The sequence below is a fragment of the Thunnus maccoyii genome, chromosome 6 (assembly GCF_910596095.1).
Source record: "Thunnus maccoyii chromosome 6, fThuMac1.1, whole genome shotgun sequence".
NCBI lineage: Eukaryota > Metazoa > Chordata > Actinopteri > Scombriformes > Scombridae > Thunnus > Thunnus maccoyii.
Window position 1 is genome coordinate 26,672,607 of NC_056538.1, and position 19,706 is coordinate 26,692,312.

The 19,706-nt window shown below is 38.9% G+C and overlaps 1 protein-coding gene across 3 annotated transcripts; it reads left to right on the forward strand.

The window, feature by feature from the left end:
• The first annotated feature begins 5,184 nt into the window (after positions 1 to 5,184).
• LOC121898712 (high affinity cationic amino acid transporter 1-like) lies at positions 5,185 to 18,713 on the forward strand. 3 transcript variants are annotated; one of them, XM_042414070.1, is made up of 13 exons: positions 5,185 to 5,368; positions 7,161 to 7,215; positions 11,559 to 11,964; positions 12,049 to 12,207; positions 12,334 to 12,505; positions 12,598 to 12,731; positions 12,814 to 13,036; positions 14,488 to 14,627; positions 15,378 to 15,480; positions 15,888 to 16,090; positions 16,183 to 16,334; positions 17,503 to 17,611; positions 17,717 to 18,713. In XM_042414070.1, the coding sequence occupies exons 3-13, from the start codon at positions 11,595 to 11,597 to the stop codon at positions 17,881 to 17,883; spliced, it is 1,932 nt and encodes a 643-aa protein (XP_042270004.1). In that variant the 5' UTR covers positions 5,185 to 5,368; positions 7,161 to 7,215; positions 11,559 to 11,594; the 3' UTR covers positions 17,884 to 18,713. The 3 variants fall into 3 exon arrangements, with proteins under 3 accessions (XP_042270004.1, XP_042270003.1, XP_042270005.1); XM_042414069.1 differs by lacking the exon at positions 7,161 to 7,215; XM_042414071.1 differs by lacking the exons at positions 5,185 to 5,368; positions 7,161 to 7,215 and adding an exon at positions 9,272 to 9,515.
• The last annotated feature ends 993 nt before the right edge of the window (positions 18,714 to 19,706 follow it).

The window sequence follows — 19,706 nt, forward strand, 5'->3', positions numbered from 1 at the left end:
CACTACAACCTCAATAATAAAGTAGAATTATCACCTTTCTGACAATGTCAACAAAAACTGAAAATGTATAAGCTTTGTAAATGTAGAATTTATGGCAGAGCTGTTGTATTGGATTGCTTTAGATTGCACAGGTGAACCTGTGTACAAGGCTGCATGTAGCTAACAGAGATGTCTCAGTTACCTGAAATATTAAATTTACACTGTGGCCTTAAATTCATCTAATGAGATGTCATGAAAGAGTTAAATAGATCAAATGTGTTTACTTTATTTAAGAAGGGACAATGTACATCAAATAACATGAGCACTTGGGTCCATATATATATATATATATATATATATATACACACACACACACACACACACACACACACATATATATTCTATGATTCTTACAGGAAATGATACACAAATTATGGAAAAAAAATAATATTGCAAATGGAACTATTAAATAAGGTTATCTTGAATGAAAAATAAATATTTTACAATCACAATTATTTTCTTTTTCTTTTTCTTAATGTATTTTTGTCATTTTTGCCAGCGAATATCTAAAATATTGAATCATTTTTTCAAGAAGAATGTTCTTTTGAAACAAAACTCTTACTCAAGGTGTAGTGCGTAGGCTTTTAAATTTTACCTTTTTGTGTGCAATTTAAGCTTTGATACCTTACTCTTTCTTCTTTTTTTACAAAAATCATGAGCAATAGTGAATAACTGTGTTGATAATGTAACATACTGCACAGCTGTGAACAAACTAAGGGAAACTACAATATATCAATAAATGAACTTTTGCCTTTTAAAGCAGCTTTAAACATACTTGAAATGCCATCGTATACAAGTCCTGATCTGTGTGTAGAAGGATACTGGACCAGTCTCCAGCAAGGAAAGCCCCCAAATATTTGGGATGACAAAAGAAGTAATGTACTCTGCCCTGTGAAGTTTCAGTTTCAATTTGGTGACCAGGGAAGCTGTGAAATGTTGTTACGGGACCGTACAGAGCTGCCTCAGTGATTCCCACACCATATATAAGAAGGTTGAAAGACAACTCATGAGACCATAATACTTCAATTTCTATTTTCTAGGCATCTACACTTTGTGTTACACTTACACCAGATTATGTGTCTTTGTGCGCTGCATCAATACAAGCAGCTTCTTAATGGTAGCAGTGCCATGAAAAGCACTTTGGGAAGATCACAATGTAGCTTTTGTTGAGGCTGTTTCAGGTGCTGATTCAATTCTGTGGTAACGTTTGAAGCTGCATTTTTGTGGTTCAGAAGTGATTTTTTTCTTTTCTCTCTCTGAATACATTTTCTCTCTGGTTTATCTGGTACTGGTCCATACAGTACTTAGGGTTCAGCTTCATGTTTTGAAATAATATGTTTTCTACAACTTTTCAGTCTCTCATCATTGTCAAGTATATAATAAAGACAAATACCAAAAATTCTTTTTTTAAATTAATGTCCCGCAACTATTTCATAGTATAGTATGTATGTGTCACTACAAAGGATGGCCTGTACAGTATAATGCTGTCCAATCCAGTTACCAAAATGAAACACTTTACAGCACAATGCAACACCAACACAAGCTACAGCCTCTGTGATTACCAGAGTCAAACCAACACCTTTCTGAAAGACTCAGCAGAATAGAATGAAAAAAAAAAAAAACTAAACTGCAAGCTTCCAAAAGTTAAACCTTACTGCATGACTATTTCATGTGTATTGCACTGAATTATAGGTGTTTGTGTTGTCGTGAGTACCTCCTATAGATATGACATGAAATATGCAGGACATATACAGTACATTGTGTTGTGCATGAAAGCAATGATATAAATGCCAAGAGGAAAGATTTCTGAGAATTAAACAATGTCTTAGTCAGAAATGGGGGGTATGAAATGCGCAAAGAGGGTGTTTTCAGAGTCTGACCCAAGAGACTGCACAAGTCAGGAAATGATTTCGTAATGTACGCTGCTGCAGCTTTAACACAAGCTGCCTACAATGATATTCGATTGTGTTACTTGTGTTTTCCAGATAATTGCGTAATTGCTCAGGCCAAAATAGGCACTATTTGTACCATTTCTACCACATACATCTCATTCTCAAATATCAAGTTAATTACATTAATAAGTGAAATGTTCTGTGGTCATGTGGTATTTCATCTGCTGGCACAGAAGGGAAACAATTGCTAAATGGCAGGCAGGATATGATATAAGAACTCGGAATGTAGTATGAAGCAATAAGATTTGAAAGGCAATGATCTAGACTCTGCATGAAATCACATCACTTCCCTGTCTTGCAGTTTGTATGTGAATATCAGAGTGTTCAAACAGCAGGGAAAACCAGTATCTGAGAAACCAGTTTAATGACATATATCCCCCCAGAGAACTTCTTGGTCAAACCTCTGGTTTGGTTAAATATAAGCATACATGTTAAGAGTTAAACTTTCTTAAACCCTTAAATTTTAAAGTTTTGTGCACAATACACTATAAATGTCAAAAGAACTGGCAAAGGTTAGATTTTTTTAATCATTATTCATGAATTTCAGCCTACAGAAAGATTGCTTGTTTTGTCCTCTCCTGAATATGTGGAACAGGTAACAAGAGTATGTACTCTTCAGCATCGACTTTAACGAGAGGTACTGTAGCCTTTGGCTTTCAGGAACAATCAGCTCCTGCAGGTTCGACCACCTGGGGAACCTGTTCTTTTTTATACCAGCTAGTTGTATATTTCTTGAATGTTAAGTCGCTACTGTCTTCCATAACTTTAGCCTCCTATATGATATGTTCAAAAGATGCTCAGAGGAGCAAATCATAGGAGCCTTAATGATTTGTGTTTTCTGCATTTTATAGTCATGTTGGGAATACAAAACTGGTGTAACAATAGTGCTTAATAAAAATATTAGCATGTATGAGCTGCAACATTTTTCTGTACATCACAAGTCATAAATTGTAAAACCAGAGGATACAACATGTAAATAAGGTAGTTTTGGAGTTGTCCCAGTTTGTACTTCTCATGTATTAGTTACATTCCAGTCACAGAGCTATGCAACCTTTTCACTGAGAAATAAATACCTAGTGATCTTTAAAAAACCCAGAAGGTCGTTTATAATATCACTTACTAAAAGTATTTCCAGAATCAGCAATGACTCTTCTAACCATCTAAGGAAAAAAATATTCAGTCTGCTGTAGGATAAAAAGCATTTTAAACCTGTTTCCAAAGTTTCATATGTATTTCTGATCCAAGTTTGTCAAATATAATATTGTAATTATACAATATAGACAAATATACACATCACATGGCACAAATCGAGTACGGACAGTTATTACTGGCTACCATCTTTTTTTGGGAAGTAGACTCAAAATCCTCTTTATTGTGAGGAATGGTTTTTTTATCCCAATGGTTGGAAGTCTCTGAGTATTCTGTTTTTCGAAGCTCACGTGGTATTTATTTTTCAGAGAAAGGGATGCTTAGATGGGATGTATTGATAATACATGAGAGGCACAAACTGGGGCTAGTTTTGGAACTGCTATAACATTTTGGGTTTTTTTGGGGCTTGACAGAGGCTGAACTGTGCTTCCAGTGTTTGTGCTAGAAGCAAGGCTAAATATACAACCAAGCTCATTACTGAAAATGATGAAATTGATACCAAATTTTCATGTAATCCTTGGTAAGACAGCAAACAAATTTCCAAAAAAATGGAGTAATCCTTTACTGTCAGTATCGAACCCTTGAGAACGAGGGATCCTGTGCCTCCTGGGTCAAACCATTTTGAATCTTTATTTATCTCATTGTGATTGGTATGACTGTAAACCAAACTGCCTGATTCAGGCCGTCTTAGTGAACTACTCATCAGCAAGAGAGAGAGAGGGAGATCGATGTTTGTGGTGGGACTGTTGACAGGCCCAACGCTGAACAGAGTGTGCTGATATTCTTTTTGTCATCACTCACATTTTTTTCATCTTTATGCAGAACACTGGCAGTGACTGGTTCTAATGCAGATCATCAGGACCCAAAGTGCCACTTTGGGTCCACATTTTCTATTTTACAAGGTAATTAACTGCATTCTCCCCGTATCTCATTCTCAGTCTATTCATTACTCATTAAACAGCTTGGATGAAAACCATCAAGCTCCTAAGGACGAGCTGGGAAACACTGGCCTGCTGACACAGAATGCGCTCAGGCCACAGGTTTTATGAAGGTGCTTAACATAAGTTCAAACCATCCACCAAAAATATTAAGATATCGTAGAAGCAAAATGCAGAGATATCAGGTGTGAGGGGAAATGTGGAAGTATTTCTTCTGAAGTACTTCCTTCTCTGAGTCTCACAGGTACTGCATTACTTCAAAATCACCTTAGCACACTCACTTCCATTTATCAAGGCGATCCACAATTGGCCCGCAGGGTGAGCAGCAGTCAACCATAAATCTAGAAATGTCAGATAAGGCAGCATATACAGCACTTCTCTAACCAATTATGTCTTAGTAAGCTGTGATACATGTAGTAGTTATAGTCAAAGCAAAGGAGGGAATCATGAAGCAGCCCAAATATCCAGCAATCCTTCATACATCTCAGCAACTTCTGCAGCTATTCAGCAGGGCCTAAAAAGTACCGATCTGGTTGAAAGGAATCTCTCCATCCTGTATGGAGCTTAGTCATGACTGGTCTGCCTTCCATTTGTATGCTGAGCCGTCTGTTCTGACTATTGGATCACCTTGTGTTGATAATCCCAAATCCTGGTGTAGATTTTGGGCCTATATAACAAGAATCAGGCTGAAATAAGAGGATCACGACATGGTAGCCTACCGCTCCACAAGCCACGGCAGCAAACTCAGAGAATGAAGCGTAACAGCTTTGTATTCCCCCACTGAGGCTTTTGCAACTTTCCAAGCAATCCATAATCACCCTGTGCTGATGTGTGATGTGTTTGCATGCCTTGATTAAAGGAAGGAGGAGCAGCAGGATAAGATGTCAACATATGCATACTGATATAGAGCCAAATTTAAAATTAAGATGACAACCCAGGGTGTGTTACTGTTTCTGATCACCATTTAGGATGCCTTAAAGGTAGCTACAGGAAAAGCTGGAGGGGGCATTTGCATGTAAAGACCGCCATCTAATGGTTTCAGGTGGTCTTTGCAGAGGCAAGGGCGGATTTGTAATCTAATAGCCTTTAAAAATCATTGGGTGGAGCCAGAGATAGCTGGGTGGCCTTTCCCGCTTTCCGCGTGTGTGTAAACGTGTGTGTGTGTGTGTGTGTGAGTGAGACCTTCCCAAGAAACCATCTGGCTGAAGTTCCAGGCTGATGAAAGTGTTTCATGCAGCTGTTGTCGGGATAACTGAAACAGGCAGCAGCTTTTTTTTCTAATTACAGAAGGTAAGATGTTTAAAGTTTTATACTTAAAAGTTTTTATTTGATATTTAAGATATTTCTCTCTATTTCTCCTGAATGTTGCATTTATGTTTCTATAGCGTTTTGTTAGCGTTCTGTAAAGGGGGGAAAAGGGAACAGTTCTGCCATGCGTTTCCTGCAGTACTCCATCAGGAAGGAGTGCACATGGTCTGAAAGAAGGAGCGATTTGGCTGATGCAATATAACCTGAGGCTGTCTGAGAGCGGCCACTGTGTACTTTTCCATTCATACCAACAGACAGAAAAGTTGCCCTGTCCGGAGCAAAGAGCTTTATTATTGATACACGGCTGTACAGTCGATCAGAAATAGTTTTGTGCGGATGTGCACCGCGCTTAATGACTGAGCAGTGAGCGTTCAAACATTGCCTTTTATAGCATCAAATATTTTCAGTAGTGTCATTTTCACCAGTGGTGTGCGCGAACTCATCTGAACCCACTGCAACTAAACGGAAATTCTTGCACTTTTTTGATCAATGTTAATAAAAACCACATGTAACATGCTTTAATAACTTTGCTCATAATACTCAAAACGGACAACGTGGGTAGATGATGAAGACTATGACTAAAACACGTTTTTCAGCCTGCAAATGCATGTTATCGTGTGAAAACTGCGAGCAGCTTATATTTACCTAAATTTGATGTGATTGTTCAAGATATTTTCATTCAAATGCATTTTTTGCCCATTTTTGAAGTTTTAGAACATCTTTGAAAATTCTACCATGTGTGTAAAATTATAATTAACTCATTAATCATGCATGGCTGAAACTAAGCCAAATACTCAAAATCAGATTTTAAGTTATTTAAGTCCACTTGTGATATGTGAGAAATAAATTCACCAAAGAAATTCAAAAATTACACATTCTTAACATCTTACCTAATTAGGCCTGAAAATGTTCTGAAAACATATGCGCATGAAGCCAATCAATCATCTTAAACACACAGTGTGTGATTGCCTGTCAAATAAAGGTGAATGTATGATTTTTGTTAGCAGCAATATTACTGACACGGAACCAGCAAGGGGTCAGACACTTTATCTCAGAGTAAGGATTGTTCCTACAATTCAGGGACACTCGTATATATGTAATATATGTGTGTGTGTGTATATATATATATATATGAGTGAAGATACAGTGTGTGGAATACCAACTGGAAGTGTTTTGAGGATAAAAGTTATTGTGTAGATGCTGTATTTGGTGTCACCGTGACACATTAATGATTTTACATCAGGTCACAGAGTTTAAAATCACAGTGAAGGTACGTAATGTAAACACTGAATCAGTCAGAAGCCTGCAAGGTCATGTCAGCTGAGCTCTGACAGGGCGACTGTTTTTGACACTGCACCTGGCTTTAAACCAAGGTGTCAACATCTCACAATCTGCATCATGGATGATACTATTATTGGCTGTACTGCATGTGTGTACAGTATGTAGCCCCCCCCCATACTGTATGTGAATACCTTATCAGTTTTTAAAATGCGATTGCTTGATTACCCAAAGATATAGATGGATTATATATTCTGTTTTTATTATGTGATGAAATACAGTTATTCATCTAATCTTAAAACACACATGCAAGATGTTTAATATCTCAAAATGTGTTCACCACACATTCTCCATCATGTAAGTGAAGCATCTCGTCACAGAGTTTCACATTCAGGTATTAAAGTGTTAAGAAATGAAGATATTCAGCCCTCAGTGGTCATTAATCTGTCTACTTGCCTCATGAAAAGGACTCCGTTTTCTCTCTTTTTCCACAAAGGCAAGAAACAGAGCCGTGGTGTTCAAGACCCACTCTAAGGCTTCTGTCTGTGAAGGTATGAACCCAGAAAACAGTGAAAGCTGTTGTTCTTTGTCTATCAGATCGGTGTGATTAATATTACAAGGTCATTTTGGCCCTAGAGATGTCAGTAAGGCCTAAATTCTTGGAAAGGAAAGTGTATTTGGCTTGTGTAAGCTCTCTGTTTTATGATGGACCTCACGTGGCACTTTGTTTTGCTCCATCCCCTGTCACACCACAAGAGCAGGTGGGCTTTTTGTTGTGCTGCTAAATACCCCTTCACATGCCAAGTGGGAACCCACCGGCTTTCTGCCGTCCTCTTCTTTTAAATTCAGGCAGGAAAAAATTTGTAATTAAAGGCAGTCAGCGGCTTTTTGCAAATTCATGTTAGAAAAATATCACGTTGTACACCCGGACCCTCAGATAATGTGTTTTCCCAGACACAGGTGCTTCTGCAGATGTTGGTCTGTTGTATGTAATGGATGTAACATTTGCAGCGTCATTTGAATGAAGCCAACACAGACGTGCAGGTCCAGTATTAATGCAGGATTGAATGCAAGTCAGCTGTATTTTAAGGATATATTGTTAACCTCAATTTACATAGAGAGAATGAATGAAACTGTAGTTTTTTGTATTAGCCACACAGAAAGTTTGACTTTAATACTAATATATATCTAAAATACCAATATGTCTATGCATCTTGTGGCTTGAAGTTACACTGTTCTACTGTTCTGGGATAACTGCTCTTGTACAGTATGTTCACTAGATTTATTCCAGTGCTGTACTTCTTATGGGGATTGAATTTTGATCTTTCACTGGTGATACTTTGTTTCTTCCCGGCACGAAGCGCCGGTAACAAGTAACAGTTTTCTTGTTACTTTACACATTTTAACAATATTTTTTGGTCTAACTCTTGTTTATGGAATCCCATTGTTTCCTGACTCGTAATCACCACCATTGAACCAGTTTCACAACTGCTTCCAGTAAAAACCTGAAAGGCGACCCGCAGTCTTCACCCTTCATTGGAAGTGTGTTTGGCTCGCTGAGAGAGCAGAACACACACAAATGTATATTTTCCATAGGTTCATTTCTGTTTTTAGTTTGAAGTGTTATTGTGACTTTGCTGCCTTCCTCGTGTGTGAATATATACAAGGTCAAGGCTACGATAAAAGGCATTTGAAAGAGAAAAGGTATTTCCACCCCAAATACTGTAGTGAAGAGCATGTGACTGACTGCTATTCCAAATTCACCCGCATGCTCCTGTGTGTCACAAGCAGGTGTCGAGTTCGACGATTGGCTAAGAGGAAGGCAGGCCCCTCTCCTGCCCACACTCCTTTTTTAGCTCAGCCACCGTATGTCACATCACGGACATGCTGTGGTTCTATGCTGAGTCCTGAACCACTGACTGTTCTTGCCCCTTTTGCCCGGGTTGCGATGTGACAAATGTTCTCCCTTGAGCAACATATAAGGAGACTTACTTCCGTTCACATTTGTGGTCGACGTGAGAAGTACACATCAGTTTACGGACGCAGTTCTTCTTTTTTAAGTTTGTGTGCAATGTCTTTTAATAGCTTCATGCGCATTCAGTCAGAGTTGCTTTGGCTTCTGCACGTTGGTCTTATCAAACTGATGCCGCAATGAAATGTATTTCCCGTCCAGGTCATCATAACCTAGACAGACAACACAAACCCGTCCAACAACACTAAAGCTCATTTAGTCCTTGATTCTTGTCTCCTTTTACAAGAATGTGCTACACTAATCCAAACTTCCTGATATGTAGTGGAAATACTACCTAACAGGAAGTACATACACTACTACTAGCATCTGCATATTCACAAAGCACATGGGTGATATTCTCTTATTTAACTACAATTCCTAATACAGGCAAAATTTATAAGCAAGTCTTAGTCAAGTTTATATTTTATGCAAAGTGAGTATTTCTGCTGTAAAAGGGTAAAAAAGTACAGCCAGTTCATATTTTCCTTGTTGTCTGGTATTCATGACTTGATAACAAGCAGAGCCTGCCAGAATGAGTCAGTCTTGCACCGGGGGAGGACAGCTATCATCACAGCTGCTCCGAGTGTCTTGAGCCCCCCCGGGCCATGTGATGTGTCACTGTTCTATTTGAGGGCCGGACACCTGAATGGTTTGTACACTAAGAGGCGTCTGTGTCACATGTCAAACAGGACTTGTGAACGTTTCTTTCAGCTCTATTCATTTGAAGAAGACTGGAAATGAGTCTGTAGCTACACTCGGGAGAAAGCGGTCGAGTGGATTTGTAGACTGGGAGAGTAAGTGTGCATCTGTGAAGAAAGGGGATCTTTCTGTGTTGTGAGAGTGAGTACTTGTCGTTACTGTTTGGCAGATCTATATCTGTCATTGCTGTGCTGTTTTAGCAGAGGCTTTGAAATTGGAGCTTGGACTGCCAGAATTATGCCCTGCACAATAATAATTATTTTTAATTGTCTGGCAGATGATGCTGTTCTTAAATTACTGGCAACATCATGCTTTGGTTCAACTATTTTTCTGTTTTGTCATATGAGACATGAAAAATATGCATAGTAAGTCTATTACTGTGCCTTTTTTATAATATTGATACTGCATTATTTCACATTATAGTTTCTGAAGAAGGTATGACTGATGTGACTCAATTTGGCATTTTGCCATTTGATGAGAGAAAACTAATGTCTCTCACATAAAACCATTTTAAATCTTAATTGGCTCATTCATATGGGATGAAGTGTAGTTTTACTGCTGTCTGCACTCTTAACATAGAGTAAAAGAACATAAGATCAAAGTAAAAGAATGAGAGTAGAATTTCTTTTGAAAATAGTAAATATCTCTTGTAATTTAAATGTAAGAAGTGCCCAATTTAACTTAATTCATTCTATATACTGTACATAAATTGAAGTATATTAATGGAGCATACTATTCAGAATGTAGAACTACGTAAATTCAGACTAAAATCTGATGCTATGTTAGTATACAAATTCAGCAGCGTTACATATGAAGGTGATGGTGAAGATACATATTTTATTATTTTTTATTATTACTTTATATGCGGTCAATGGCGCCAACAGTCAAAACTTTGAGCCTTAAAACAACCCAATCGGAGCCAGTTTTCATCTAAAAAAAAAAAAAAAAAAAATATGATGGAGAACAAAGTGAGTGACAGCAGTTTGGATAAAAAAATTAAAATGTACATAATGTTAAATAGTTCTAATGTGATAAAATATTTATCGCAAAGTAAAAGAGAATGAGAAAGTAAATGGGGAATTGACAGTTTGTCCAGTGTTTATAAAAGGTAATTTCCATCTGGATCTGAAACTTTGTGCGAATTCACAGCCTGTACATACAATACTGCATTCCTGTATATGCTAATAGAATGAAGTGTTTATTCAGTACATACTTTACTGTAAGTATGTAGACTATCTGAACATGTCTAAGCTATTTCCTATTGGCTCCTGTGGTAAATATGTTACAATTAGGTTTTTAAAAAAAAACACAAAAAAAACATACACTTTAACTTACTTATGCCTCATTACACAGAAAATGTCCCTGAGTTGATCATTGTCATGGGAATTTTGATGTGCAAAGAATTATGGGACAATTTTGACTGCATTCTGACAGCCAGACCCAAACTTAATATTATCCTCTGTGGTAACGTGTTGTATGCAGACTCACACTTTTTACAAACTGTCATCACACATACTGTGACACACCGTCAGTGTGAAGAATTTAAACTAAGCTGTAAAACTAAGGTGAGGTTTTTATGTTTCTCTGATTCAGAGTTTGTTTTTTTTTTTTTAAATAGTGACAGTTTTTTTGCTACTTGTGACATTTAAAAGGGGAAATTAAAAGAAATCCTCTGTGACTTATGTTGATCTCTACAGGCAGTCAATATGAATTTCAACAACATTGACGGGTCTCTGGAAAATCTCCCACCAGACACTAAATCCTTAAATTCTGTTTGCCTGTCATTGCAGTAGGTTAATGCCCCTCATGATGCAAAATACATCAATAGAGTATGTTCTCATATTCTTTTTTCTGCATGGTGACATGGTCCAGATGCTCACTGTCCTCCATCACTGAGCAGAGAGTGCAAGTAGGTTGAGCAGAGGAATTTGGGAGTGTCTCTACTCTAAATGCCAATAGACAAGAAGCTTTTGTTCTAAAAAAAAAAAAAAAAAAGAACACAACAAAATGCGAAATGAAGTCATTTATTGGTATTAAACAACCAAGTATTCAAAGTTAGAAGCTCAAGGAACAAAGAGTTGCTTAATATGGGACTGGAACGATACCATAGTTTTTGTTCTTTTCTTAAGTCTACAAATACATAGTAATTTCAACACTGACACTCTTGTCTTTCTTTGTCAACAGGCCAGTTATCCTCTCTAGAGCAGTGAGAGGGCCAGGATGATTCTGACGACATTAAAAGGCATCGGGAAGCAGCTTCTGCGGGTTAAGGTTGTGGACTATAACATAGAAGATTCCCACTTTTCTAGATGCCTTAACACGTTTGATCTGGTGGCCCTGGGCGTTGGCAGCACTCTTGGCGCTGGCGTCTACGTGCTAGCTGGCGCCGTGGCCAGAGACAGTTCTGGACCTGCCATTGTCCTCTCCTTCCTCATTGCTGCCCTTGCCTCTGTCCTGGCGGGTCTTTGCTATGCTGAGTTCGGAGCTCGTGTACCCAAAACAGGCTCTGCTTACCTCTATAGTTATGTCACAGTTGGAGAGCTGTGGGCTTTTATCACTGGCTGGAACCTCATCCTCTCTTATATCATCGGTGAGACCATTTTAAATAAGGGACGGAAAGGGTTTGGCTGCTACATGTGATATTGTTCAGTTACGTGAATACTTTCTTCCACAGGAACTTCAAGTGTGGCCAGGGCATGGAGCGCAACCTTTGATGAGCTGATTGGAAGGCACATCGAAGTATTCTGCAGACGATACATGACCATGAACGCCCCGGGCTTCCTGGCAGAGTATCCAGACATATTTGCTGTCTTCATCATAATCGTTTTGACAGGTCAGGGACAGCTCGGATAGTTCTCTAGTGTTTTATCTCTTTTTTTTTTTTTTTTTTTTCCTCTCTTTGTTACAGTTAGACTCTTTCATCTTTCACACTGTCTTACTGCTCTCTAACTGCTTACAGGTCTGCTTTCATTTGGAGTGAAGGAGTCAGCCTTAGTAAATAAAGTATTCACCTGCGTTAATGTACTGGTGCTGCTGTTCGTGGTCATCTGTGGCTTCATCAAAGGAAACCTAAAAAACTGGGACTTGAACCCTGAAGAAATCCTCAGTGTCACCAGCAACTCTAGCTTGAAGTAGGTAAAATGAAGAGCTTAGTCTCAAAATGTATAACGTGTCTAATGATATGAGAAATAAGAAGATGTTTTCTTCCTTTCCTTTCTTTCAGTATATCTGATTCCTTACCATCAAAGGAAAGTCTCGGTGAAGGCGGCTTCATGCCTTTTGGTTTTACCGGAGTCCTCTCTGGCGCTGCTACCTGTTTTTATGCCTTCGTAGGGTTTGACTGCATTGCCACCACAGGTGAGAGGAAATACATGCAGTTAATAATTAACACACATGACCCCAGTTTTCTGACATCTCTACTTAATCTTTCCTCCCCAAGGAGAAGAAGTGAAAAATCCCCAGAGGGCCATTCCTATCGGGATCGTGGCCTCGCTGCTTATCTGCTTCGTGGCATACTTCGGTGTGTCTGCGGCCCTCACTGTGATGATGCCTTACTACATGCTAGACAAGAACAGCCCTCTGCCGGTGGCCTTTAAGCATGTGGGCTGGGAGGGAGCCACTTACGCAGTGGCCATCGGCTCTTTATGTGCCTTGTCGACCAGGTAAGAGGCTTTCCTACCGCCGCTCAGCAGAAGAATTCACAGAGGACTTGTAATTATTCAGCATGCATTTAAGGAATGAATAATTAATGTCCAGCACACTATTTATAGGATTTTATTATATTCTCTTTCTCTGTTTAATTCAGTACTGAATGTTAACTAGTTGTAGTATTAAAAATAAGTGGCTTCATACCACCTTCATGGTAACAATAGATGACATCATCTGGAGCTGAAAGGTTATTTCTTTTCTTTTTTTTTTTTTTAAATACTTAAATATAACTGATGTTATTTGTTTTATGCAACAGTGCCCTGTGGAGTTTTCTTGTAAGCAAACACTTCTGTTTACATTTAGTGTTAGTCACTGAAACCTATTGTGTGTATCCTTGAGGTCAAACAAACATGCTCACTGCATTTCCTTGATCAGAAAACACTTGAAAAAGCAGAAACAGAAGTTTGAAACCTGCATTTTTTTACATCCACGTTTACTTGCTTGCAATCTTCTTTTTTTTTTTTTATTGCCTTTGTTGGCACATCGCTGTGTTTCTTAATGTGTTACCACCACCTGTAGATCAGTGGAATAGTGTAAAAACCATTGGCAGGAATACACATTGCTTCTCCTTAGTGCGTGCACATGTGCGTCACTGTGCTCGTGCACGTGAGCAAACAAAATACTACTAGTGACCAAAAACTCCACAGGTTACCTTTTAATTCAGCTTCACATACTTTTTGGGACTAAAATTAGTCTAAAAATGGGGATATAATTAGAGATAGATATTTTTTTGCATGTGTTGTTATATTGTTTTAACAAAGCTTAAGACTATTCACTGAATTTTATATATCCTAAGTTAATTTGAAGTGCTCATCCTTAAATGGTCTTTTGGCCAAAAATATGTGGACGTGTTTACTTTTGGTCTGGTTTTTCATGGCTTGGAGTCCTTAGTTCCACTTAAGGGAAATACTATTTTAAACTATAGCATGCTTCCAACTTTGTGGCAACAGTTTGTGGCAGGCCTTTTCCCATTTCAACACGAGATTTGGTGTAGTTTGGTGTAGAAGACCTGGACTGGCCCGCACAGAGCCCTGACCTCAACCCGATCCAACACCTTTGGGATGAATTACGATGCAGACTTATCAGCCAACAACAGTGACTGACCTCTCTAATGTTCTCGGGGCTGAGTGGCAGTAAAACCCAGCAGCCATCTCATGGAAAGCCTTTCCAGAAGAGTGTAAGCTGTTACAGTGCTTTAAATGAGATGTTCAAGAATCACTGGTTCAGGTGTCCACATACTTTTGGCTTGCAAGTTGATGCATATGTAATTGCTTAAAAAGCAATTACTGTGTACTTTGGGGCATTTTTTTAATAGTTTACTTTATCCACACACCGATCCCCTGTTAAATGTTCTAACTGTGTGAATTCACCTGCATGGCATGCTTTTCTCTCTCTCCCCTACTAGTTTACTAGGCTCCATGTTCCCAATGCCGAGAGTGATCTGGGCCATGGCGGAAGATGGCCTGCTCTTCAAATGTTTGGCTAAAATCAGCCCACGAACCAAAACCCCTCTAACAGCTACAGTAACATCAGGTGTTGTGGCAGGTGAGCTGACAACCTTAACCCACTCACTGGTCGGGTTCCCATCAGAACCCTACAAGACACTCTTGGTACACATGGCCTCAACACAAGCACTCAACCAAAACCAAGATGGACATACAGCATAAAGATAGTCCTGCAAACTTAAAACTGATTGATGTACGAAGCTGGCACAGCAACATCCTGAGTACAGCATCCTGTGTTGTTCATCAGGATGTCAGGCTGGGCATGGCAGCAGTTGAGGCCTTGTGTGAAACCAGAGTTAACAAATATTTCTTTTAAGTTATAAATCTTTGCCTCCTCCTCCTCCTTCCTTCATCCTTGGCTCAGTCTCCTCGGCTCCATGTTTCCGCTGCCACGCATTATCTTTTCTATGGCTCGCGACGGCCTGCTTTTCTCGTTTCTGGCGCATGTCAGCGAGAGGAAGACGCCCATCATCTCCACCTTGGTGGCAGGGCTTATGTCTGGTAGGTAGCTGAGATGAGGCCAGAGGTAACAGTGCTAAACTGTGGAAGGAGGATGTAGAAGAATTACATAGGGTTGTAAATGAATTGAGCTGTACAGTAACAGTTTTATACCCTTACTGTACAGCTACTATGATATAGTTTTATATAATACTTTTATAAGTATGAATTATCTTAAAATAAATACAATGTTTGCATACTCTGGTGATTGTGTATTGTTTAACCTTTTGGATTAGTTTGAAGACGTCTATCTTCTTACTGACGTTGTGTATTTTTCCCCTGTGTCCTGCAGCGGTGATGGCCTTCCTGTTTGACTTGAAGGACCTGGTTGACCTCATGTCCATTGGCACTTTGCTGGCCTATACTCTGGTGGCTGCCTGCGTGCTGGTCCTCAGGTAAACCTCATCTCTCAGTTTATATATCAAGCCTACGGCTGACGGTACACTAGAGGATTACCAGGTTGAATAACACCTTATTTGTCCATCTTCTTACTGGGAAGGAAATCCCCAGTCAGAAGCTAGTGAGACCAGTCAGGCCAGGCGTGTTTAAGTATTTAAGACACTTACAATTTCAGCTTCCTCTTGATCAAACATGCATTTTCAAACACAGGATCATAAAGTCTTTGAGGATGAGAATAGACACCGAGAATTTACACAGGTCAAATATAATTTTAATGATTCAGATAGGTTTAAACGTGGTTAGGATTTTAAAAAGCTACTAGTGAGTCCTCAGCCTTAGTGCACAGCAGTTTTTGGAGTCATGAAGTTTCTTTGACTGGTTTTGACTGTTTTGCCATCCGAAGGTACCAGCCCGAACAGTCCATCGCGGCCTATGAGATGGCCAACACTCAGGACGAACCTGAACCTGAGTCCTATAACGAGGGGAAAATCGACATGTTACCACAGCCGGAGGATCGTTTCACCATCAAGAACCTCCTTTTCCCTTCAAACACAGACCCGTCCCCTCTGTCCGGCTTCGCTGTCAACATTTGCACCAGTATACTCGGTGAGACACTTACACATACACACATAGCTCAGAGGAAACTGGATGGATAATGATACTGGATACTGATAAATCTTTCTTATTTTTCCCTCCAGGTGTTTTGATATGCGTCTTCAGTGTTATAGCTGTTCAAGGAGGGCTGGCACCCTGGTCAGTGTCTGTCCTCACTATCATCATGGCGCTCTGTCTGATTATCACCTTCATCGTGTGGAGGCAGCCACAGAGCAAGGCCAAGCTTGCCTTTGAGGTAGTGTGTTCTTCCACTAAAGAGTTTTTTTTTTCATATTATTTCATAGTTGCGTTTTACAAAATGACACAGAATGCGATGAGCGTGATGTGTAATTACTCTGCAGATCTCAATGACTCATCTGTACACTGAACGTTTCATAAAAAGCCTTTTTAAAAAGAAACAGATTTATTGCAGTTTAACAGCTGTTTGACAGTGAATAGAGCAAACATCAATAAGCAAACAGTGAAATGAGGAGTATTTGCTCTTCAGACTCTGTTATTGATCCTAAACTGACTAACTGGTAACTTAAAGCTTAAGGCAACAAACTTTGTGTACTTTACATCGTTGCAGACTGTTTACCAAGTACACAGTAAGTTTTTAAAATGATTGTTGACTTCAGTTAATTGTTGCAATCAACTTGCAGACTCCTGAAATGCCACCATAGTGAACATTTCATCACTTTTATTTCATTGTATTTCAATGCAGTCAGATTCTGTGCATCTGCATCACTGCTGTATGTTTTCATGCTGTAATGAAATGAAATGAACGGAACCTAATGGCTGCCTGGAAAATATGAAGAAACCTAAAATTTCAAGCTTTTTAAAGTGGTTGGCAGAAATGTAAAGTTGTTCATTATTCAAGTCTATGGAACTTTAGTTATAGTGGATATATCAGATAATCCAGGCTGATTTTAGTAGGAAATGTCCTCTATGTAAAATGATGCAATGTGCTGTAGCCACTAGAGTTTTAACAAGCAAATACAGAATGTACATGTGATAGAATCAAACTATGAAAATGCTTCTTTTACTTAATATCTATTTGGATGAACATTTTAAGGTTTAGGTGGTTAATTGATTAAACATATGAAAATCACTGGCAATTTTATCTAAGGTTGTTTGTTGTGTCAAAATTAAGAATACTTGAACAGTCTTTCCCCCAATCCTTGATTGCACAGTCTGAAAAGATGTGGCCATAGTGTTTAAGAGAAGACACAGAGTTAAATGAAGTCTGTTTCCTCTGGAAAGGTGCTGCAACAACAGGATTGATTGTCAGGAATTTCCCTGCAACGTTACATTACCCACTCAGCCACGTGATACCTATCTCTCTGTTCACCACTGTATGGTTTTTAGAGTATTTTTTGAATATGTATGGTTTTAATGTAATTAAATGCACGCTCTCCTCACAGGTTCCCCTGCTGCCGTTTGTCCCAGTCATCAGTATGTTCATCAACGTGTACCTGATGATGCAGCTCGACAGAGGAACCTGGATGCGCTTTGCCATCTGGATGGTTTTAGGTGCTTTGGATTTAATGCCAACGATACCACATGTTATCTCTACTTAACTGATTGCTTTGAAAAGGAATTAACATCTTTGCTGTAATGTTTCTGCACCATTTGTAGGTTTATTCATCTACTTCGGCTACGGTATTCGCAACAGTGCAGAGGCAGTGTTGACTAGGTCCGACACCTACGTTCCCCCCTGCACAATAAAGGGAGAGCCCATGGCCCCAGAGAAGGAAGCCTTCCTACACAACACAAACGCCAACGGAGATGACGACGATTCGTGAGGAGGCAGGAGGTTCACTAATCTTCTCTGGCTCTGTTCTTCATATCAACATTCACATCTGTTCAATTCTCTGAAATAACTGCAAATCCAAGAGACATGCGGAGATTCTTTCACCCCCTCTAATCAGAACTTTGAGTTGTTTCCTAAACGCAGCCAAAAATGTCGTCTAATTTGGCTGTTTTGATAGAAGCAAAAAGGCTTATTAGAACTTTAGGGGAAAGAATCTCTTTACCGCTGAAAGCCAAGATTTTATCTCAGACTTCTGTTTATTCTCTAGGTAGTTTTTATATGTTTTGCACTTTGATAAAATCAATTTCAGAAACACAGCTCAATCTGTAGAAAGCAAAGAAACCAAAGGCAAAGCACAAGTAGTTTTAATGAAATGGAGGTTTTATCAAAGCATCTGTTTTTACATTCACCTATTAAACTTTTTTTTAGGGTTCTTGAATCTGCAGAATATCAGAATGATGACCCCTATTCATTGTTTTGCAATAGTATATTTGACGTCAGCTTTTTTTTTAATGAGAGTTCAGTATTTGAAATTGCTCAACATGTTGAAATGTTGGCCGCTCACATTAAGAACATTACGAAAGACAAAACCTTTTGCAAAAAAAAAATGAATGAGGCTCATCATTTATTTCGGCATGTTTGCAGACATTTAGCAAATGTTCCAGTAAACGTCTTGGTGCGGTAGGAGGCACAGTGCTGGCTACTGTGTCCAAATCCCATGGGAGATTATTTTTTCAATCCACATCCCTTTTTATATCACACTGTAATTGATTTGCATTAATTAAGAATAATGTGTCGAGCAAATAATGATTCTCAAACACATCTGAGAATTTCTGCATCTTCAGTGCCTTTTGTGATACATCTATCTCTCTTTCTAGTGGTACTTTTTTTCTCAAAGGTACAACTTTGTGTGTTGAAACAATGCATTTCGTTATTGAGCAAGTAAAGAAGAGCGTATCTCAAAGAAATGCAGCATGGTGCTCTGAATAATCCGCTACAGTACTTTGTGATCAGTATTTCTCTGCATGAAAGAGTTGATAAGAGGTGAATTTGTCTTTTCACTGATGGAGAGTTTCCTCGCAGCACACGTTTTACCAGAGATCAAATACAGCAGTGATGTTTCCATCAGGGAGTTGCACTTGTCTCATTCAGCCAAAGATAAAAAAAAAAAAAAAGCTGCCAATGTGAATGGACTTATTAGAAACTACAGAGTACATACTGTATGTTTTTTAAGTGCCTCCTTTTTCAAATGAATGTTACGCCTTTGGAGATATAGTGTTACTCTCTCACCAGCTAACATTGTGAAATATAGATTGTCTGTATATAATGTACACTATGGATTTTGAAAAGCCTAAAGTTTAATATATAAGAGAAATTTCACCTTAGTGGACCATTTTCACTGTTTAGTTTGCATACATCTGAACGGCGTGAAGCACAAGAGATACTGAACACTTGTGGTTTCTGTTGCTTTCATTTTTAAAAGCCAAAACTGCGTTATTCAGAAACTGCACTATCTGCAACAGCATGCCTCAAGCAGTTTAGATGTACAATATATCTGAAAGTGGCTCTGCCCGCCAGTCATTATTTAATGACATATGGAAATGAAAGCTGACTGTGAGTGAGTACAGATTCCCAGGGCAGCTAAAAGCTCACAGTGACATATCGAGGTATGTGTGCTGACTACAGACTGGAAATGCAACAAGGTAGCATTTATGTTGCATTGGGAGAAACTATTGATGTAACTTGAAGCTAAATTTTGTAGGATTTTAATTGGATTATACGCCAAACAAACACTATTTATTCACATAGTTGGGA

Coding starts and splice junctions, on each gene's coding strand:
- LOC121898712 (XM_042414070.1), top strand. CDS start 11,595: ATGATTCTGACGACATTAAAAGGCATCGGGAAGCAGCTTCTGCGGGTT. Junction 12,732..12,813: donor TGACTGCATTGCCACCACAG/GTGAGAGGAAAT, acceptor TTCCTCCCCAAG/GAGAAGAAGTGAAAAATCCC. Junction 17,612..17,716: donor TGCCATCTGGATGGTTTTAG/GTGCTTTGGATT, acceptor CACCATTTGTAG/GTTTATTCATCTACTTCGGC.